The 23,780-nt window shown below is 36.0% G+C and overlaps 1 protein-coding gene and 1 long non-coding RNA gene across 3 annotated transcripts; one reads left to right on the top strand and one right to left on the bottom strand.

Moving 5' to 3' along the window:
• Positions 1-1,109: 1,109 nt before the first annotated feature.
• On the top strand, positions 1,110-13,397 carry LOC141378578 (uncharacterized). The gene is made up of 3 exons (XR_015513437.1): positions 1,110-1,248; positions 1,438-1,580; positions 12,745-13,397. It is a non-coding gene; the product is annotated as an uncharacterized LOC141378578 (long non-coding RNA).
• vgll2b (vestigial-like family member 2b) lies at positions 3,338-14,293 on the bottom strand. 2 transcript variants are annotated; one of them, NM_001033095.1, is given in 4 exon segments: positions 3,338-3,875; positions 5,919-6,338; positions 12,779-13,094; positions 14,017-14,293. In NM_001033095.1, coding segments are annotated over 4 exon segments (867 nt in total). In that variant the 5' UTR covers positions 14,104-14,293; the 3' UTR covers positions 3,338-3,831.
• Between the last annotated feature and the right edge of the window lie 9,487 nt (positions 14,294-23,780).

Here is a 23,780-nt window from a genome sequence, read left to right as displayed (position 1 = left end):
ACTGCATCGATGTCCTAACATCCTTAACAGACACGATCTGCCCACAAAAAAATATTTTCAAATTTTACCATCTGACACATGATTGCCATATAACAACAATACAACTTTCCAGACATGTGACAGAAGTCTCAGCCGGCAGACACAAATGTTAAGTCAAGTTGACCCTTTTTAAAACATACTAAAACATATTCATGAGAAACTGTTTATTGATTAGACACAAGTTCATAATTGATAGATAGTATATAGCCCTTATTTAAAATGTATTGATTTATTTACATTACTTTCAGTTTTGACAATTAACTATTCACTATATTGGTAACGTAGTACTTTTTTTCAATTTAAAACCGAAACCTTTTTTATTTTAGTAGGAAAACTTTTAATTAAACCCTGCATTACCAGAAATGAATGCGTATAGTATTTATTAAATATGAACTTGTTTTTTAACAAATAAGTATCTGGAGGGAATAAACACCAATATATGAAGAATACACACTACCATCAAATTAATTAGAACTACTTAATGAAAAAGGCAGCAAGGTGGCGCAGTGGGTAGCACAATCTTCTCACAGCAAGAAGGTCGCTGGTTCAAGCCCCAGCTGGGTCAGCTGGCATTTGGAATTTGCATGTGCTCTGGTTTTCCCCATAGTCCAAAGACATGCACTTTAGGTGAATTGAATAAGCTACATTTTTAGTATATGTACACATATGACTGTGTGCAAGAATGTGTGAGTGTTTCCCAGTGTTGGTTTGTGGCTGGAGAGGCATCCGCTGTGTAAAACGTTCTGGATAAGTTGGCGGATCGTCCCGCTATGGCAACCCCTGATTAATAAAGGGACTAAGCTGAAAAGAAAATGAATCAATGAATGAATGAATGAATTTAATGGAAAATATACTTTCTTATTAGGTCAAGACCTAACATAGCATAAAAGTAGATACTAGAACGTTTTCAGATTAAATGTTACACCGAATTGCTCTGATTTTGTTTTACATCCTTTTCATAAATCCATTGTTTTTTTAATGACTCTATAATAAATCACTAGTTTTCATATTTACACTATTAACCACCAAGCAATTACAGTTCATGACCAGCAGATGTCGCTTTTGTTTCTGCTGTTGTGAGTATGATTGGCAAACACACCTGACAAAACCCTAAAGTGCGCATTCATGATGTCCTTACTAATGAATGTTTCACGTTTAAACTGACAAAGTCTTCCTAATTTTCCTTTCCTCATCCTCAAGTGCAGTAAGGTACGGTGTGAAGAAAGAACAATCACTGTTTATTTCACGGAAGTTTATTTATTTACTTGAAGTAGTTGTGGCATGTGTTTTATTACATATATATTCGTAATCAACTTTCTGATTTAGCTTAAAACACAATTATAAATAGTGCCTGTTGACAGACAGAGATTTTATACCAACTGCTGCCGTGTTTTATAGGTTTGGCAGGAGAGTCTAAGAGGAACCAGGAACATTCGTATACCCGTTTATAATTTCACGACAAGAGTGAGTTTGTGCCCAACAACATCAGTGATAAGCCTGGAACATCTTTCCATCCAGAGGAACATAAACACCGTTAAACGGTATCAAATCTAGGCTACCGAAACCCGCCATTACATACACATACACGAGTCAATTAAAGGGGCCGTTTGCCCAAAATAAACATTTAGGCTACTGAACATTTACTCACCCAGGCCATTTTGGGTTTTTTATTCCAGAACAAAGTTTGTAATTGAAACGTTGTTCCTTCAAATAACTCAGCTTAATGGGTATCTTGCCAACAAAAATGAATATAGGCTACGGTAGCTGCTGTAGGCTTGGACTTTTAGTAAAAATGTCAGTCTTTGCAAAAAACTGAACATTATTTACAATATAATTTAATCCACAGAAGACAGTCCTGAATACCATTCTAGAGCAGATAGTTCCTGTTTGTGACAATTGTTCACTGCATTTACAATGTGTCTGCCACTAAGTTGTTATTTATGTCCAGCTTAAAGAGTTCACCCAAAAATGAAAACTCTTCCAATGTTGGGGAGAAAATTATTGTTAATGGCTGATTTTTTCCCCAAAAAAAACTTTAGACATATAACATGTATAACATATGTTGTTTTGTGTTGAACAGAAGAAAGAAATTCATAAAAGTTTAGATCTGAGTGAGTAAATGGTGAGGAAATTTTGGTTAAACTGGACATTTTTGAGTGAACTATCTCTTTAACTCCGACACACCAAACAAACATTTTTAGTATTTCATAACTATAGAAATTGTTTAAATGTTTAAAAAGTCATAAGGAGAACAAAGCAATTTATTCAAACTCATGTTTAATATGTAAATACAAACACTGTCTTACATTTTCAGTTTTAAAAATTTTTATTGCAATAAAATAGACCCACCGTTTAAAAATATTACACCAAAAACGATTTTGCCTACAAAATACACTAAATCGCTTCAGCATTAATATCGCCATGTGAGAATTTGTAATAGTCACATCGCAGGATCTGCAATGTCAAGTTAGGATTATAATGAACCAGGAACCACAGTTCAGAACATGTGTTTTGTGGTCATTGCAAAGCTTAACTTTATTCTAATAATGTGAAAGATTTTTATTTGGATGTTTTAAAGGATTGTGCCTGCATGATTTAAATCATATTAATCCATTTGGGCACTAGAAATCATAAAGTTTTCCCCTTTAACAAGGATTAATTGTGTTTAATTGTCAATACAATGAATACTATAAAGTGATATTTCTGTCCCTCAATACTTTTAGACTTCAAATGTGCTGTTTCTTTTATTATTTATCTTTGTTCTGTTGTTTCCATCTGTGCTTTGATTTATTTTATTTTGTATATTGTATACAAACGCACAAAACATCATAAAAAAAATCATCCCAATTAAATTATGTATTCTATCCAATACAAAGTAATCTTGTAAAATTATATTCACAATGCAATAAATATTGCAATGCAGTTTTATCCAATATCGTGCCCATATAGCCCTATATGGAACATTTATTGTTCTAGTGGTTGGTTTGAAACTTTCATATCAAATAAAATATCATCAATACAGCAATGTTTCTTTACAAAGTAATATTGCCAAGTACATGGCAGCCTGGCCTAAAAATATATAGTTTTCAGTCATTTCTGTGGATCCGTGTGAAACTTTTTATAAACAGAAAATGACCACTTCTTCATTTTATCTAAATTGTTGTTGTAGAAACTTAACCTAACATGATAAATTACACATTTTTTCACTGTTTTATTATGTAGTATATTTTATTAATTAAATATTATAGCTGTTTCACAATATGGCACATTTCCTATATGAAAAACAACATAAAACATATCACTGGCCATAACTGTATTTTAATTAAAACACATAAATACTACTGTATATATATATATATATAAATAAAAATACTGTACATGAGAGGAAAATACAATACAAACACATCGCTGCCACCTTTGTTCAATCAATATAAACAGCCATATTTGTTTTAGAAAATGTATCATTCCATACTGTATATATACGGCACCATGCAGTATTTCTTACAGAGAATCAGAGAGCAAGCTGGATGTTTACACCACAATAAATTAATAATAAAAAAAGATCAAAAAGAGAAAAACAGATCCAAAAAGAGAAAGAGCATGTCAGCTTGCGCCCCCTGCCTCCCCCAGGCGTCCTCTCGTCGCCCGTGTTCGTATCTCCATGGTGCACACAAATAGTCCTGGAGCGCGTTCAGAGCGTGTGCAGAGCCGCGTGGGGCTAAAGAAACAACAGTTCGGCTACAATGGGCCAAACTGCAGGCTTTAATTGGATGGTCGATGAAGGGCTTCTCATTAAAACCAGTAGAGCTCCTTCCCTTTCTTGTGGTGCTGGAGACCTGCGGTGCAGAGCAGACATGAGCACAATGGCTGAAAACAAGAGGACCGTATACACACACACTGAATCTCCATGGTGGCTGCAAACTCTGTATATAATAAGCAGCAACAACTGAGGCCAAACAATCCATTTCCTGCCATTATCCTGGAGGGGTTTGGGTGTATGTGTGTGTGAAGCTCGTTTGCCTTTAACATAATTCATGCACTTTTCTAAACAGAACGTTCTGGAAACTTGATGGGTAATTTGCCGGTTCACTCTCAGTTAGTTTGGAAAATGAAGCACTGTGGAACAAATAGAGGCTTCAGAGGCTTTATTTTTCAAAACTGATTTAGATTTAACAAGCAAATCAGTGATTAAGTTTACATGATGTTCAGTTGTTTATGAATATCTAGCATGCAAACAGTAAAAAAGGTGGAAGCCATATTTTGTGAGTTATTTTATTTTTATTTTGTGAGTTATTTATTGCATAATAGGGTGCATCTGCTTTAAATGGTTATTATTGAGACACATATTAGGGATTTTAGGAAAAGTTTAACAGATCTTGCTACAAAACCAATTTTTTAATGTATGTGTAATAATTAATTAATAATTAATAAATGCTGATTCTGAATTAGCATTTGTTAAAATCAAAGATGCCCAAAGTAGGCCGACGATAACCTTTGACTTTGCCCACCATCACATTTTTAACATAAATGTAACATATTTTTTCGTTTTAACATAATCTTTTGTTTCTTTGTTTTATTGCTGAGCTATAAAACAAACTGAACAATTAAATTAAATGTTGTAAATAACTTTTAAAAAGTACTGTCACCTGACAGATAGAGGACAATGCACAAGACCTCGGCAAGCAAAGGCAGAAGCAGCTCGACTAGTGTATTCAGCATTGAACTCCATTGTGTTATAAATAGGATTGTTTATGTTTTTACTGTAATAGGTTCATCATAAAATGTTTCAAATGATACTGCATTAGTTAAGATGATTCAAAGCAAGGTTTTCTAATTATTTTTAAATATTAGGAAATAAATTAGGGGAGAAGCAGTGGCGCAGTAGGTAGTGCTGTTGCCTCACAGCATAAAGGTCACTGGTTCGATCCTCGACTCAGTTAGCGTTTCTGTGTGGAGTTTGCATGTTCTCCCTGCGTTCACGTGGGTTTCCTCTGGGTGCTCCGGTTTCCCCCACAGTCCAAAGACATGCGGTACAGGTGAATTGGGTAGGCTAAATTGTCCATAGTGTATGAGTGTGTGTATGAGTGTTTGTGGATGTTTCCCAGAGATGGGTTGCAGCTGGAAGGGCATCCACTGCGTAAAAACATGCAGGATAAGTTGGCACATTCCGCTGTGGCAACCCCAGATTAATAAAGAGACTAAGCCGACAAGAAAATGAATGAATGAATAAATTAGACAAATTTAATGTAATATGGTTTGCATTTTTTATGTATTTCTTGTTATATAAATTAACCTTAAAATTAAATAACTATTAGATTATTATTTTAAGAAGTACACTCTTCAGGGTCACACTAAATTGCCCTTTTTTCATGTTTGTGTATTTGTTTTTAATTGTATGGATTGATTAATTGATCCGTTTTAGGATGTCAAATGGTGTATAAAAATGGTGTATAATTTGATTCATATATTTGTTTTTAACTTTTCTATTTGTAGGCTATTCATAAATCAACATTATAGACTTTCAAAAACAGCTTGTATAATTTTAAGAAATGGTATACAGTGTCAAATTAACTCTAAACCATTTTTGAATACATATTAAGATGCATAAAATTAGTAGATGACAAACAATACATTTAAATTGGTTTAATTTTTTAATGTTTCATTTATTAAACGCTTAATTTCATTTTTTTATCTGATAGAATACTTTTTTTTTAATTGTATAGTTGAAATAGTCAAAATTAACAATTTCAGCTTTTCAAAGCCATTTCAGCTTAAAATAAAAAAAATGTGTGTTCCTGCAGAAAATTCATGAGTCGAACTATCAGTGCATTTCTTAGTATTTGCATTTAGTTTGCCTACATTACACCTCATCAGCTTACCTGGCTCCATGTTGAGAGCCAGACTCTGTGCCACGTCGCCAGGAGGAAGCAGCCCTGGCCAAGTTGCGGTGGGCTCCAGCTTGCCCACATCGTAATGCCCAGGCAGTGTGGGCAGATGAGGCGGCCTCACAGCAGGCATCAGCAGGGGCCCATAGTGGGCATCCAGCCCAGGAGGAGAGTACAGTTCGTGAAGGGGCCGGTGGGCGGGATAGGCCTGGCTCTGGGAGTAGGTCCAGGACTCTGATGGGTGTGGGTGCGGGTGTGTGTGTGGCAGACCCGGGTGCAGGCCCTGGCTGTAGGGGTCTATGGCGTAGGTGGGAGCACCTGTAGGGTCGCAGTGAGGTCGGCTCGGGGGAGAGGGGTAGTTACTGTCCCAGAATGATGGAGGGAAACTGCGCCGACTGCTTGAGGATAAAGGATCTGATGGGGAGAAGAGAGAGACACAAATATAAATGACACAAATACATTTTTTGTATTTTTTAAATTAGTATTTCGCATACGTCCAGTTTTGACAATTATAGGGCAGGTTTGACATTCAGCATGCTAATTATTCATGTATTTTTTAGTTCCTTCCTTCTTTGGTCAATTCCCTGCTTTATCAGGGATTGGCACTGCAGAATGTTCAGGGCCAGAAATTAATAATAGCCTCAATTTATTTAACAAACTTTAAAAAAATGATTTAATTGTAAATGGCTTTGCATGAACAAACATGTTGTTTTTGCGGATATAAGCATAACTGTAATGCCTCATTCACTATAGCAGCAACTTTGTAGCTGCCTGTCGCTCTAGGTGGTGACCTGCTGCAAACATACTTTTGCTTGGAACCACGTCAACTGCGTGTGCACCTCACAAAATGGACAAGGCTGCGAACAGAAGGCATTAAAACAAACCCATCGTAAAGTCAGGCTGATAAATAGAGAAGTGGGAAGTTTCCGGAACAACGTCATAACATTAATATTATTCAAGATTTTTAAACTAAATCTTTTTATTATTTTCCTAATTTTTTAATGATTATAAAGATTTTCATAATCATTCATTATTTTTCTTGAAGTCAATCACTGTTCATTGATATGAACAGTTGCTTTTTGCTTTGCCTCTGCGAGTCACTCGTAGTGTGAATGAGGTTTTAATGTGACGTTTATGTTATACAAAAGACATTTCAATAAAAAAAGTTGTCAATATCGGCTGTTTTTGCTGTTTCATACAAAAACACATCAGAACATTTTTGTTTGTCTGAGCAAAACATAGTTGTGCTTCGTTCATTTCTGAATGAATTAACATTTTTGAATGAATTGGTTGAGTTAGTGACAATGACTCAATCACCTGGGCTCTAGCACCGTTGTCCTGCAAGACACATTTCCTTCCTCTGTATGTCCACACATGGCGCGGAATGACAATAAAGCTCGACTTGACTTGACTAAAAATGTGGACAATACAAGTAATCAAAGCAACAAATAGTGTTGGTGGACAGTCAGAGTTTGTTTGGAGTTTTTGTAGAACAGTGATGTGTGAAAATGGCCTTCAATCAGTTAAAAGGGGCAAATATCAGTGTTTATTGAAAAGTTAATTTCTGTCAGTGCTGCTGTTGCTATGGTGACCTCATCAGGTGACTATGACCTCTGTTCACCAGCATCTCTCTTCAGCGGGATTGAACTAACTTGTACCCTTATGTTTGCGGTTGTTGAAATGCTGTCTGAACACCACCGAAACTTCCTTTCGAGCTTTAATTAGAGGGGTCAATCCCCCCATAATTTGCATGCTGTGTGGATTAGCTATCATATTATTGGAGGTTCAGCTGAGATGGCATGTCTGTGTCTCATTTGTCCACATATAAGGCCGTTGCACCTTGGACTCTTAGGTCAGGCTTGCCACATGATTTCACATGATTTCCAGCCCCACGCCTTCAGATGTCTTTCTGATTGAATCATATGGTGTTCCATTTGCTTCTAAAGAGCTTAGCACACATCACAGAAATACACACAGCCACATGAGTAAGATGAGAGACGGAGGGAGAGAGGGAGAGCGAGAGGGGAGTTAGAAAACCCACGAAAGAAATACAAAAGATGAAGAGGTCAAGAACAATTAAGCTAATAAGTTTGACAGACATGTTTGATATGAGCTTCCATGTTTTGCGTGCAATGTAACGCTGAAGTATGAAGTTGAAAAAGTTTAATATTGAGCATTTTTATTCTGTTGTCTGACATCTTATTTTTTCCTCATGTTCTGGGTAAAAAGTTAAAGATTTCTGTAAAGATATTTACCTCAAAAGGACTTTTTTCTGTAGTAGAACAAAGATATTTTGGGCTGAAACTATGATCCTTGTTGATATATTTAGTGCAAGTTCATTCATTCATTCATTTTCTTTTCAGCTTAGTCTCTTTATTAATTAGGGGACGCCATGTTTTACCCAGTGGATGCACTTCCAGCTGCAACCCAACACTGGGAAACACTCATACACTCTTTCAGTGCAAGTTGCCACTATTTATTGGTAATAGTAATAATAATAATAGCAGCACTTTGAAAGTAAAAAAATAAATGCAACAGCTTAAACAGATTTGTGAAGAAACTGAACTAATTATTTTTGGCAGCTCGCAAATTCAATCTGCATTTTTCAATAATGTTTTAAATTACAATTTTATTTTAATATATGTTTTGGATTACAGATTGTCGTTTAGTGTAAAGTTTATTTGACTGAAAAAACTTGTAGGTCTTGAGAAATAAATCCAACTGTAGCAATTTTATTCTAAAACAAATGTACTTGAAGCTGACTTGCAACCATCAGACATAAAGTCAGTAATTCCTCAATACAAGATATGTTGTTAAATGTTTTGTGCATATTTTTAGTGCATTTTAATCAAATTTAAAGCAGACTTTTATGTTGACAAGGCTGACACATTATTTTCTGAGCATACATATGATAGCTCCACATAAAACGGTAAATGCTTGTGAAGTGACTGTCAGATCAGCTCTGGAGATTAAGTCTGTGTGTGAAGGTGGATGAGAGCATCGTGCAAGCTTTAAGATGTGTAATAAATGAAACCACTCCATTCATTCACACGTACGCAGCACAGACTTCACCTCATGTTTCTCTTATGGTTTAATATTCACTTGTTATCCATATGTGCTTTGACAATTTTTAACAGAGCAATCCAAATTCCAGAAGAATCTCATTATTATTAAAATTTTAACTCTCAAAGTTATAACGATTTTTTAGATCATCAAAATGTTACTTTTTGGATGCTGCAAAGTTGTAAACAAGCAGCGTCAGCTTATTTGAATATCGTGTGCTAAGGTTTTAAATTAAAAGTAATAATGAAGTAAATAATTCACAAATGGATCTTTTTGCATCCTAAGACCTCAATATATCATCAGGAGCCATGAGTAAGAAATTAGTTTTTCCTGTTTACACGAAAAAAAGGTAACTCAACTTAAAATTGTAAGGCAACTTGCACTTTTTTAAGTTGACTTAACTTTTAAACCAAGTTCTGCACTTGACTTGAATTTAAGTTGAGTCAACTAAAAAAAAGCTCTGCAACAAGTTGCCGTACAATTTTAAGTTGAGTTAGCATTTGTTTTACTGTTCATGTTTTTTTGACTGTCGAAATGCCAGTGGCTCTTCACATGCTTTTTATGCACAGACAATGATTACAATTTCAGCAAAATAATTTCCCTAATGTTTCTCAAATGTTCTAACAACACCGAATGGTCATTTTTGGGTCAAGTACCCCTTTAAGAGTCTCTGTGTGTCCCAGCAGTCTATATAAGGCTGGAGTTTAAACCTGGAGATCTGCATGTGGTCTTCTTCTACCGTCACCAGCACCTCCACAGACCTGCAGACCCCTGTCTCTGATCGTGTGCCCCCACCTGTTGTTTTTACTAACCCTCTCGCCCCCCGTAACCCCTCGTAGAATGTGCCGGGAGGGGAGAAGCGTCTTTTTAGCTGTTACTTTTATATTTAGAATTGGTCTGAAAAAAGACACCAGTGATGTATTGGTGATCAGAGGAGGGGTGGACGAACTCCTCATAAATCTGACGCGTGGTATTGTGAGCCGTTTGAACGCGATACCAGCTCGAGCCACTGCGCTTACCGCCATGTTTAAACATAGTATCTGTTGGGAGGCAGGCAGTGTCTGAGAGGCAGGATGAAGATGTCATGGGGAGGGGAGGAAATATAGCAAAGGTTCATTAAGGTAAACACACAAACACATTAAGCGCCAACTTGCGCAGAAGATACTTGTGCGCTCTGCTATTCAGTAGGCTGTGCACGCTCACATTTGATTGGATAAAAGGGGCAGAAAGACATTAGTGACTGTTTTGTGACATTTTTCATGTGCTACTGTAGATAGTTTAGCCAAAAAATTTAAGTTCTGTCTTTTTTTTTTTTTTTTTTCTAGCTTATAACTTATAGACCTGAGTTGGTCAAATAAGGTGTAATTTCACACTTTTGCCAGCAACACATTTTTACATACTTATAGATAAAACATTTTAAAATATTTTAATGAATTCATTTTTACGTAATTATAAGATATATATGCTTTTCTCAGTATTGTTTGGACTTTCAGCAGAGAAATTTAAACCACACTGAGCTGAATTAAACTGGACCTCAACTCTGAAAACTGGACTGAGAAAGTTTCAATTTACTAGATTATCTATGTTAGGCTGCTTTGACACAATCTACATTGTAAAAGCGCTATAGAAATAAAGATTAATTGAATTGAGCTGAACTAGTGTGTTCCGGCTGAAGGGCATCCGCTGCGTAAAATATATTTCAGAATAGTTGGCGGTTCATTCCACTGTGGCGATCCCTAATAAATCAGGGTCTAAGCCAAAAGAAAATAAATTAATGAATGAATATATATGCTATGATGAATGACAAATTAGTAGACATGTCTATTTGCTATTAAATCATTTTTGTATATTTTAATTGATGCTGACACCAAAATGGGATGTTCTAAAGCACTAACAGCTGAAATATTCTTTGAAATATCTCCTTTAGCATTGCACATGCTCTTAAAATAGAGATTTTCCTGGTGATGCAACAGAATCCAGTGTAGAAAAGCCATTTGGTTCTTCAAAGAACCTTTTTGTAATGAAGATTGTTCAATTTAATTCAGTTCATCTTTATTTTTATAGCGTTTTTACAATGTAGACAGTGTCAAAGCAACTTAACATAGACGTTCTAGTAAATTGAAACTGTGTCAGTCCAGTTTTCAGAGTTGAAGTTCAGTTAAGTTCATTTCAGTGCAGTTTAAATTTCACTGATAAAGATTGCTCCACTAATCTGAATAATTTCTGCTATAAATAAGCTTTTGAGCATTGGAAAGGTGGATGTTAAAGGTTCTTAGAACCATCAATGCTAAAAAAAATAAAACCCAGACGAAAGTCCCACAAGTTCAGTATGACATGAAAATAAGAACAACTCTTTTAAAAAATGTCAAATATCATTTCCCTCTAATATTGTTCTGATATGAAGCCTCAATCAGTTTAATTAAAGAGACAGTTCACTCAAAAACGAAAAATCTGTCAAATTCCAGCAACATCTAATTATTATTAAAATGTTAACTTACAAACACTGTAAAAAAAAATGCAGGGTTCCACATAATTCATTCATGTTGTCCCAACACAAATCGATTAAGTTAACTTAATACTTTTAACAAATATATGTGGATTGAATATAAAAAATTTAAATTGTTCCAATGAAACCTCAAGAATGGTGTTGTTTTAGCTCATTTTAAATAAGTAATTTGAACAAATAATTTTTTTTACAATTTAGATCATTAAAATGTTACTTATTGGATGCCGTAGCCATATGAAAAAGTTGTAAACAAGCAGCATCTGCTCATATAAATATTGTTTGCTAAGGTTGTAAATTAAAAGTAATAAAGTAAAAAAGTGTTTGTTTTTTGAATAGATGCATCTTTTCAGGTAATAAGGCCTCAATACATCATCAGGACCAGGGATTTTCTTGGAGATGCAACAGAACAGTGTAGAAAAGCCATTTAGTTCCTCAAATAACCTTTTTGAAATGAAGATTGTTTTACTAATCTGAATGATAAACAAGCATTTGAGCATTGGAAAGGTGGATGTTAAATGTTCTTAGAACCATCGACGTAAAAAAAAAAAATCCAGAAGTCTCACAAGTTCAGAATGACATGAAAATAACAACTCTTAAAAAATGTCAAATATCATTTCCCACTAAATTTGTTCTGACATGATGCCTCAATCAGTTAAATTAAAAGGATAGTTCACTCAAAAAAAAAATCTGTCATCAAATACTTTCCCTCCAATTGTTTCAAACATGTTTGAGTTTATTTCTTCTGTTGAACACAAAAGAAGGTAAAAATATGTAAAACAACAGCCATTTACTTCCAGAGTATATTGTTTTTTCCTATTATAGATGTTCAGTGCTGCTTTTTCCCAACATTCTTCAGAATATCTTGATTTGTGTTCAACAGAGGTAACATATAGAAGTTCAGAAACACCTGAGTGTGAATTTTCATTTATGGGTGAACTATCCCTTTAACATCAATTAACAGCATGCCAGCAGACTAATTCAGACAGATTACAGATCAACTGTCAAACATTCCACCACCCGGTAAATGCTATTGAACATGTTCAGTTAACATTAGTGAGAAATGAGCACTGATCAATGCCAACAGATGCCAACAGTTTTTTTTTTATTTGTGATGCGAATGGAGGTGTAAAACACTAATCCAAAATCAAAAACAAAGTGTCTCATTTGAATGCAGATGAGCCATGAGACAGCATAGATAATTAGTATACAAACTCATTTTAAATTCCTTTTGTCTGTTTCTTGTGTGCTCAGATCAAATAGTGAAATACTTTTGGCATGCTCTCACCTGTGCTGGGATCACTGGCCCTCTTTTTGCCCTCTGCCTCCATGTATGTGCTGAGGGCTCTGGAGAAGTGCTCGTCCACCACGCTGCTGATGTCTCCTTGGTAGTAGGTGAAGAGGACACACCGTGAGCTCAGGTATTCTGCCTCTCCGACCTCTTTGTCCTTTGTAGCCTCCTCTACCTGTCCGGACGGAGGGTACGGTGATGTAGATGGACCAGCTGAGCTGGAGCTGCCGGCATTGTCCGAGCAGCACAGGGCTCCCGCACTGTCCATGGGGTCCCTACAGCGAGACGAGGGGCTTCTCAGACCAAGGGGAGCCTTAAAAGAAAAGGCAGTTTATAAGCATTGCTCAACATTGTCTTGTTTTTGTAAGAATGAGGAGGTCAGTGTGTGCGTGTATGCCTGACCATTTAATTACGAACATGTAAGTGTGAATGGCAATTACACATGTATAAAATCAGTGTTACTGTACAGTTTAGGCAAAAAAAATTATATTGTTTGGAATATTATTTTTATTTAATTACATTTATAAAACACATTATTTTTGACAAAATGTATTTGACATCTTAGTAAATGAATACATTTGATATTTTTGACATGTAATAAATTGTTCATTAATTATTTCATGTATACATATTTTTCATCATCTTCCAGTAATATATAAAACAAAATACATAAAAAAAACAATTACTAAAAATAAAGAATATTTGAATAAGAAATTAAACATTAATATATTGAAATATTAAACATATAATTACATTTAAAAGATACTTTTGCTTATAATAACAACTACAACAACAATAATAATGTCCCATAAAACATTAGGTTTTATCTATTTTGACTGATTTAACTAAATTTTTTGCAATTTCATGAATCTTTTTATACATTTTACTGTTATGAAACCCGCAAAGTAAACTATACTGTCATATTACACTGAGAAAACTTGGCCTATATAACGTGACAACATCTCTCGTTCAGATGGTCAGCTTGTGTTGAGTGAACTGCATCTTTTTGAATAGCATTCATGTGCAATAACGATTTGCCTTCTTTAAATAGCCAAACTTAAACATTTCTGCCTTTACAAAACCTGAGAAGTATTTACTAAAGTGTGACAACTATCAAACCTCAATCGCAGAGCAAATACATGCATTATAAACGATACATAAAGTGCATTTTACATCCGCACAATGTGCACCTTTAATACAGTCGATTCAAACACACTTGATTAACCGCTGCTTACCGGTAAAGTGCTGATAAAGGCTGAAGCTTTGTGCGCGTACGGTGCGTAATGACCATAAGCCGGGTACATAACATCCAGACAACTCATGATAACCCGCTCGCTCCTCTCGGCTCGCAGGCAGCAGAACTGTCGCGCTCTGTTTCACGTGCAGAAGCAGAGAAACGGCTTGTTAAAGTCAGGTTGGACGGCGCGACATCTCGGTGTCGGGAAGCAAAGCGCGCGGAGACTGGTCACCGGTCCTCGGTGACGCTCACCTGACAGCTGCACTTATACCACTGAATTCACTGAGTTCAAGACAGAGCTTGTCATGTCGACCCTCCCACCCCTCACCGAGACCCCCGACCAGCCTCTAAAACTGAGCTGCGTGATCCAAACAATGCAGAACAGATCAGTGACAGACCACAGACATCTGCGATGATTGATGAGCAGAGACACTGCCTGATAGACAGTAAAACATCCTGGTTGCCTTACATTTTTAAACTGAATCATTGAACTTATATTATGTTAAACTGACTTAAAACAGCTTGTGTATCTTATAAAATTGATTAACTTACCTTATTCTGTTACAATGAAGCATCACCATGCTGTCAGAACTAACTGATCATATAATTTTTTACACTGCAGGTGCGTGTGTGAAGCAGTTGAAGCGCATTTTGTCTCTATTTCAATTTTCATACAATATTACTGCTTCTCTTTTCAAATCATATTTGTTTAAATGTGACGGTATTTGTATATTTATTTAGTATTTAATATATGCAAGTATAGGCTAGTCCTGAAAAACAACCTGCCCCATGGGTATTTATTAGTTTTGCTTAATGAAGTTTGAATTTTAATTTAATTAATTTTCAATTACTTCAATTTAATTTTTAAAAAAGGAATTAGCATAATTGTTTTATTTATCATTTGGATTAAAAAGTCTTAGAAAAGAAAAACCAAAATAAACTTAAATTAAACAATTATATATATAATAGTAAATTATAAATTTTTTATATCCATGAGGCAATTCAAAAGTCTTTAAAATAAAGCAAAATTTATTAATCAAAATGATAATAAATTGTTTACATTTTAAATTGTATTTTAATGTCTTTTAGACTGTGTAATCATAAATAATATAGTAAATACAATAATAAAATAATACCATATTATATTATTTATGTTAAGTGTTTTATGTTTAAAAAACCTTAAAGAAGACTTAAAAATGACTAAACAAAAAAAGAATCAATGAAAGATTATTCAGTTCAATCATTTATTTTCTTTATTATTATGCAATCAAATTATTCACAAACAAAAATTACTAAAGATAATCACAATACTTATTATATTATGAGTAAAAGTATTTAAATAATTCTTTCTGGATTTAAAAATGATTTAAGCTTCTACAAGACTTAAAACTAATAGCAGCTGCACAACTATAAAACATCATGTAGTGAACTGTTTATCTTGCTGCACTGAAGAACATTGGAGGTATTTGGCTGATTCTCAGGCTGCCACATTGGTGCGAGGTAAAAACTGGACACCCAATCCATACCAGCACTTCAGCAAAAAGATTCCTCTCAAATCTAGCTCACATTATCACCTTCACTTAAACAAACACGAGGTCAGTCAAACACGCACCTATTAATGCGGCCTGTGTTCCACTAGTTCAAAAGAATATATATTCCACATTGCAGCTATTAATGAACCATTAGAGGCAGAACCTCCTCTAGATCCTGCTCTTTGAAGTGTGTCAGATATTCTCTCAGATATTAATAAATGCACACTGGACCTTGAGTTACCACAGTTTTCTGACAGGCTTTCTAGAAGGTTAAGAGAATCGTGTGGAATATTTGCAGAATTTCATTCAGCGGTGTTAAACAGAGAGGAATGTCTCTGAAGTGTTTGCTCAGGGTCGACAGAAGAGATACGTGCCAGCTTCAATTGACCGATAAACATTCTGTCTAATAGAACTGTTTTCAGACCAACTGTTTCTGCTGTTTGTTTGTTTGTAAGTGTCAGAAATGTCGATGCTTTTAAATAATACATACAAAGATTTCAATTACCTTCAAAACAAATTAACTTTGCAATCACCAAAAACATAATAAAAATTATAATATACATCAAATAACATTATATTAAATCAGTAATATTATTAATAATGTAAAATAATTATCTTAAAGAAGCATGGATTAATTTGATGATGGACTGTTGAATTATTTTAAAACAATTAACAGAAAAGAAGTAACATGTGCAACATGAAGAGCACCTAACACTTGTTATTCATATGCCCTTCTTTCACTGTAAAAAGTCAGATAGTCGAGATCGAGATCACATTTTCTTTTTTATACTCCATATATTATTTGATGGATCTTTAACATAACACTGATATGCTTTTCTAGTATATTCTACCATTGTATTAACTGCACATGATAACAAAAACAGAAAACGTAATTTTGACTTTTTTTCTAGACTAACATTTTCAGCATAACATGGTGTGGTTTGGTTTAGATGGCTCAGTTCAGCTTGGCTCACTTTTGGGTTTTTTTTCTTTTTAGTACCTGCATTCAAAAAATTACTTTTGCTGCTTAAACTTCTTATTTAATTCTTTAGGTTTTGGGGGGCACAACTTTAAATTTGTTAAAGTGATCCAGTTAACTTAATCGATTTGTGTACGGACAACATGAAGGAATTGTGTGGAAGCCTGCATTTTTTACAGAGTGGTATTGAGTATTTAGTAATGATATTTTTTTAGTTCCTCTTTGAGTGAGGTTCCGAGCAAGCCGTAACATTACCAAAATGTGATGCATACACACTGCTGATCACAACCACTACCAGCGTCATTGGATTTGCAAAATGAAATACTAAACCACTTTGAATAGTCAGCAGCCGCCACTACTGTATAGTTAAAAAAGGAAAACGACACCTAAAATGGCAGCATGATAGTCAGTAGAAGATGTTCCTCTCATTGGTAGCCGAAGAGTGGATGAGATGGATGGGATGATAAAATTCAGCAAGTCATGGCAGTGGAACTTTAGTGACCCACTTTAACAGTAGAACTATATAGATGGTTATTTTTTAATTTTGTTTAAATAAAACCCAAATATTTATAATACTTTGATTTTTCTTAAATGTGTGACTATTTAGTTTTTTTGTTTATTACAAAAACCACAAAAGAGTTCCAATTACTTTTATCTTGAACTACCATATAGTGGTCAAGCTGACCCCATGCATTTCAGTGTTTGCTACTTTATCCCTCGCCTTTGAATATGCGTGCCTCTGTTGCCTAGCAACTTCCTGCTAACATAAACATTACTTTCTGATAGCAAAACATAACTTGACTTCAGATATGTCTTTCAAAACAACATATTCAGTGCTGCAAAGAAACCTTGCTCTCCCACTTGTGAAGTGAAAGTGAGTGCACAGTATAGACTCACACACATTTATAGGCTATATTATGAAAAAGATTATGAGATTATTATGAAAAAGATGACTTATGTATTTGACTTATTATAATGACTTATTATAATGTAATTATGATGCGACAATGTGATGAGGTCTTTTATAAGAATGGCTGGAATGACCCCGTTGGATATTCTAGTAGTTCTAGAATTCTTGTAGTTAACTGCAGTGGAAATGCAAGCCGAGCTGAGTGTTATGGTGCCAAATTAGAAATAGTTGCTTTGGATGCTTGTTTTCTGTATTTTAAAGATATATTCAACTTATTTTTACCTATAATCAAAGAGAGAAAAATACTTTGCCGTGAGTATATTTTAGCATTAAATCAAGTTCAGTCTCTTGTATACAGTAGTCCCTCACTATAACACAGTTCACCTTTCTCGGCCTCACAGATTTTTTAGTGCAATTTAAAATACTTTTTTTACAGCGCATTGGGTTGTGCATCCTGATTGGTCGTAGATCATTGTCAATCAATCTCCTCTGTGTCTCCTGTACAGTACATAATGCGTTCAGCTTGCCAAATTTACATAAATATTCAATCACTAGCAGTGTGAGTTCCAAAAATCATGTACTTTTTTTATCAGGCTGAATTTGAGAGTGTCATTAGGTATGGTCTATCTACATGTGTAACCCCGCCGGTCCTACACCACCAAACTCGCTCTGAGCTGGTATCACACCGGCGACTTTCCGCATGGGAGTCTGTTGCTCTACCAAGAAGGCCAAAGATCATGGCCTCTAGTGCTTGTTGCTAGGGCACCTTTAGAGGTCAGAGGAGTGAGGTTTACCTGCACAGCACTTACTAGCTGGCCTCCGTTACACTCACTCCCCTAAACCTCACTCCCATCTGGGTCGCGGCACCAATGTAACCTCGCCAGTCCTACGCCACCCAACCCGCTCCGAGCTGGTACCACACCAGCGACCTTCCACATGGGAGTCGGTAGCTCTACCAAGGAGGCTAAAGACCATGGCCTCTAGCGTCAGTCACTAGAGCACCTTTAGAGGTCAGAGGAGTGAGGTTTACCTGCACAGCACTTACTAGCTAACTACCCCACTTACTAGCTAACTACTAGCTTACTACCCCTAAACCTCTCTCCCATCCGGGTCACGACACCAATGCAACCCCTCTGGTCCTGCGCTACCCAACCTGCTCCGAACTGGTATCAAACTGGCAAACTTCCGCATGGGAGTCGGTTGCTCTACCAAGGAGCCTAAAGACCATGGTCTCTAGGGTCTGTCGCTAGGCTCAGAGGAGTGAGGTTTACCTGCCCAGCACTTACTAGCTGGCCTCTGTTACACATGGTATGGCAATCTTTCTGTAAATCTGAAATCATTTTTTGTATATCAACAGAATAACTATTTGACTAATATTATAATAAACCTTTACTAGTTTTCAACACTTTATGAGCAATGCACTTTTAATGAAGCAAAAAGATATTTTAAACAATCCATCCCATGTACTCTTTCCATTTTATGATATTTTACCTTCTCGTAAAAGATACAGAACTTCCCGACTGAAGCAGAACAGACTTAAGAACTCTTTTATCCCAATTAGACTGTTGAACGCTGATCGATATGTTTTTCTTGTATGTAATCCCTTTACAGGGTTGCCTATTTTATAATTTTTTATTGTGTCAGAACATGCTTAAGTGCTCTGTGAGTCCACAGAAAATATACCCTTCAAAGACAATAAAGTAAACAAACAAACAAACAAGGATGCAAAAAGGGTTGTAACTGTCCACGGCAAGACCATTGTAAAGGGGTCGCACACCAAATGTGAAGTGCCTTGCATTTTAGAATTGTAAACATAGGTTTATAATAAGGTACGCACACCCAGTGTTCGAACTATACCATAGCCTTTGGGGAAGCCCACTTTTTTTGTAATGGAGTGAGGGTTTACTTTGATCTTGAGAGTTCCTTGCCACAATGGTGTAGGCTATAACACACAGGATCACTTACAACCGTAAAGCCTATGATATTTAAAATAATAATAATAATAAAACTGACTACTTCGCAGATTTCGAATATTGCAAAATTTTTAGAATGTAACTACCATGAATTACAAGGGACCACTGTACAATGAAAAAAATTAATGTAAACATATCATTTCCTCCAAATTTAACCTGAAATAATTTTTTAGATCTTATTTATTATATTTCTTAGTCAGTGGAGCAATTACATCATTTGTTTGTGTTGACATTTTTAGTGTATCCATACACATGAATGCTAGCACGGGAAATACAATTTGAGTTGCAGTTCACATAGTGGCCAATGGTGTTGCTGTGTTTCTGAGTTTTACATGTGGTCTCCCTACAAAGCACAAATTGTCAATTTTGATTTCACGGTAACATGTTCTCATCTATATCCACATAGACATACTTAACCACATGACATTTTATCAAAACAACAACAAAAAACAACTTTGCAAAACTTCAGGCAAATGCAACATAACAATTTGTACTAACACAGCCGTTAAAATACACTTGCACAATTACAGAGTACATTTACAGGAATGAGAGACGCGGTCACTTGAGACTAAATTGGACGGAGCTCCACACTGCTGTCATGAGTACAAGCTTAACTAGTCTCTTCTGCAGGTCAAGAGGTCTGGGACTATTAACCTCTCGTTTTACACGCATTCAAAAGACCTGTTCTCTAAATGCATTCTGCAGTCATGGACATGATGTGGCCCTTCTGATGTCTGTCTGTGCACTGTGGGGTTTATTTGGGATACAGAGAGAAGGATGCAATGCCGCAGGGAAAGAGCTTAAGAGCTTCAGCTGCTCCTGACGACACGCAGCACAGTTTAAAACAGACTCTGCACTATGACCACATGGAGGAGGATCCCTTTTTATTAATGGCCATGACCGATTGCTCTCTCTCTCTTTCTCTCTCTCTTTCTGTATTCTCTCAAAGTCTTCCCAGCAACACATATCACTCTCTCCTTCCTTTTCGGAACAGTAAGTCATTTGTCATTACTAAGAAAACAGGTTGTATGACTATATGTGTATATGCGTGTGATGTCTGGCCCAGTGTGTATCACAGTGAATGACCCTTAATGTCGAGCTCTGAGTGACCAAACTTGGGAACAGAGGAGAAGGACAGACGAGCCCCTCCTTCCCTTCTCTCCATTTATCTTCATTGCCACTTCATTCACTGTTCTAAGGCTGTGTGTGTGTGTGTGTGTGTGTGTGTGTGTGTGTGTGTGTGTGTGTGTGTGTGTGTGTGTGTGTGTGTGTGTGTGTGTGTGTGTGTGTGTGTGTGTGTGTGTGGGTGTGTGTCTGTATTCGTGAACGAGGAGAAAATAAACGGTGGTTACATCATCGTTTGGTTTAGACCCTTCATGCTAAGTCATAAAACTAAACTGACAAATCGGTCAGCTTGAACACGGTGTTTGAAATATCTTGTAAAATGTATCGTGGGATTGCGTGAACATAAATATGTGCAGTGAAAATCATTGGCAGTTGTTTAGGTTATGCAACATGTGAATTAAATTAAATTGAAGGGGAGAGATTTTTTTAAAGCTGGCTTATGTTGGAAATTGCTAAAAGTGTTCATAAAATTAAAATGAACATTATTAACTTTCCTAGGTCACATTGCAACTCTGGAGGTGGACAAATAATCTGTGCAAGTTCCCTTTGGTTTATTCTCTGCTTTATCAGGGGTGGCCACAGTGGAATGATCCACCCTGTGCAAGTTAATCCACTAAAAAAATTTTTTAGTTATGCTTAATAAAATTATGAACATTTGCTGCCTTTTTGGAATGGCAATATATAGATGGAGCATATTAAGATTGATTACTTTTTATTAATATTTATTTATTTATTTTTTATTTTATTTTTTTTCTAAACCATGAAAAGACAAATGTTATGCTTTCAGCTTGTTGTAATAATAATTATATATTTTTTAAAACTTTAAGCTTCATTTTTAATTTTAATTCATCTAAAGTTTTTTCATGAATTAACTTTTAGTTTTTGTTCTGGTAACTAACACTGTGAACCCTGATTCAAGCTGAAAGTATTTTTGCAAAACAGTCAAAGCAATTAAATTCCTAAAAATAAACACAACCCCTCCTCTTACTGCTCGGAAAATCATCCATTTATACATCAGTCATATCTTGTGGAGGCCCTGAAACACTAGCCTGAATTTAGAATTTAGGGCCTAATCTGGCTCATCACCATTGGGTTCAGGGCTGGAGGTCACACTGTTGTTTATCTTGTTCAGCTACGACTCCCTGTGTAGAGTACAGTTGCTGCATAACATACAAACTGCAAAAGCACACACACACATACACATACACATTAGCGCTGACTATTACCACAGGAAAAGCCAATTTGATTTTGCACTGTGACAATAACTATTTAACAAAAATATATATAAAATGTTTGAGCTATCAACATTTTCCTATGCACCATGATTGGAATATCTTCTGATTAATTCACTGTAACAAAAGCTGGGTTCCACAAAAGCTCTTCATGTCATCACAACACAAATCAGTTAACTTAACTCAACTTTAACATTTTAAGTTGATTGAACATAAAACAATTAGGATGTCTAAAAAAACTCAAGAACTGTGTTGTTTGAGCTCATTTTAAATAAGTAATTTAAACAAGCAGTAATATTTTTTTATTGTTATAAACAAGCAGTAAAGTGTTTTTGTTGTTGTTGTTGTTGTTGTTGTTTGGTTTTTTACTATATAATGAGACGTCGCTATCCTCTTCACAGTTCCAACAATTTTTAAGTTTTAAAGTTCTTTAAAAAAAAATGTAAGCAGATCATAGTTAATTATGCCCTGTAACACAGCTCACACTAAACCCTTTCTTGCCTTTTAATTCATAAAATATTATATATTCATTTTCTTTTTGGCTTAGTCCCTTTATTAATCCGGGGTCACCACAGCAGAATGAATTGCCAACTTATCCAGCACGTTTTTAAGCAGCGGATACCCTTCCAGCTGCAACCCATCTCTGGGAAATATCCACACACACTCATTCACACTCACACACTACGGACAATTTAGGCTGTAACAAATTCACCTGTATCTCAGGTCTTTGGACTGTGGAGGAAACCGAAACACCTGGAGGAAACCCACACGAATGCAGGGAGAACATGCAAACTCCACACAGAAACGCCAACTGACCCAGCCAAGGCTCAAACCAGCGACCTTCTTGCTGTGAGGTGACAGCACTACCTGCACAACTGCATCGCCCCTTTACTTCACACAGAAACGCCAACTCACCCAGCCAAGGCTCGAACCAGCAAACTTGTTGCTGTAAGGTGACAGCACTACCTACAGCGCCACTGCGTCACCTATAAAATATTATATCAAATGTTATTATACTCTCTACTTATTTTTTCTTTGGCTTATTCCTTGCTTTATCAGGGGTCACAACAGTTAAATGAACCACATATTATAATATATTATATTATATTATATTATATTATATTATATTATATTATATTATATTATATTATATTATGGGCGACGCGGATGGCATATCTGTGTGGAGTTTGAATGTTCTCCTCGTGTTCATGTAGGTTTCCTCCAGGTGCTCCGGTTTCCCCCACAAGTCCAAAGACATGGTACAGGTGAATTGAGTAAGCTAAAAATTGACCATAGTGTATGAATGTGTGTGTGTGAATGAGTGTTTATGGATGTTTCCCAGGGATTGGTTGCGGGTGGAAGGGCATTTGCTGTGTAAAACATATGCTGGATAAGTTGGCGGTTCATTCCGCTGTGGCGACTCCTGATGAATAAAGGGACTAAGCTGAAGAAAAATGAATAAATAAATATAATATTAGTGATAAACTGTATCTAAAAACTAATCTTTCTTCCCCTTTCAGTAGTTTATATTCATCAAACTTTCTCCTTGGGCCTGTTTATTAAAAGCTAACCCACTCAGTATGTCCAGTACGTGAACAAGCAGCATGACTGAAGTAACTGACGGGTGCCACATTCCCACTTTGGCAGCCTGGACTGTCCCAGCGATGCAGACAAGCAGCTGATGTCATCCTTGCTCAGTGTGTGTGTGTGAGTGCATGTGTGTTTGTAAAGGGCTCGCTGGAGATTGTCACCCTGCTGTTGAGCATTCCTGTCCCACAAGCACAGGAGAGTACTGCTGCCCCCAGAGAAGATGGACAGATAGAAAGAAAGAGCAATAGAGAGAAAGAAACTGACCTGACAGAAGAGGAGATGTGGTTTCAGAGCTGCTGTGTCACATGCTCCAGCAGCGATAATTTACTCCGCTGCCGTCAGATGGTGTTAGAGCCTCAGAATGACAGGAACGCAGATGAGTTCATTCTGATGATCACACTGGCGCTCCATGTTAAAGGGC

Source organism: Danio rerio, chromosome 17 (assembly GCF_052040795.2).
Source record: "Danio rerio strain M-AB ecotype USA chromosome 17, GRCz13ab, whole genome shotgun sequence".
Taxonomy (NCBI): Eukaryota; Metazoa; Chordata; class Actinopteri; order Cypriniformes; family Danionidae; genus Danio; species Danio rerio.
This window is presented reverse-complemented; position numbering and strand designations above follow the sequence as displayed.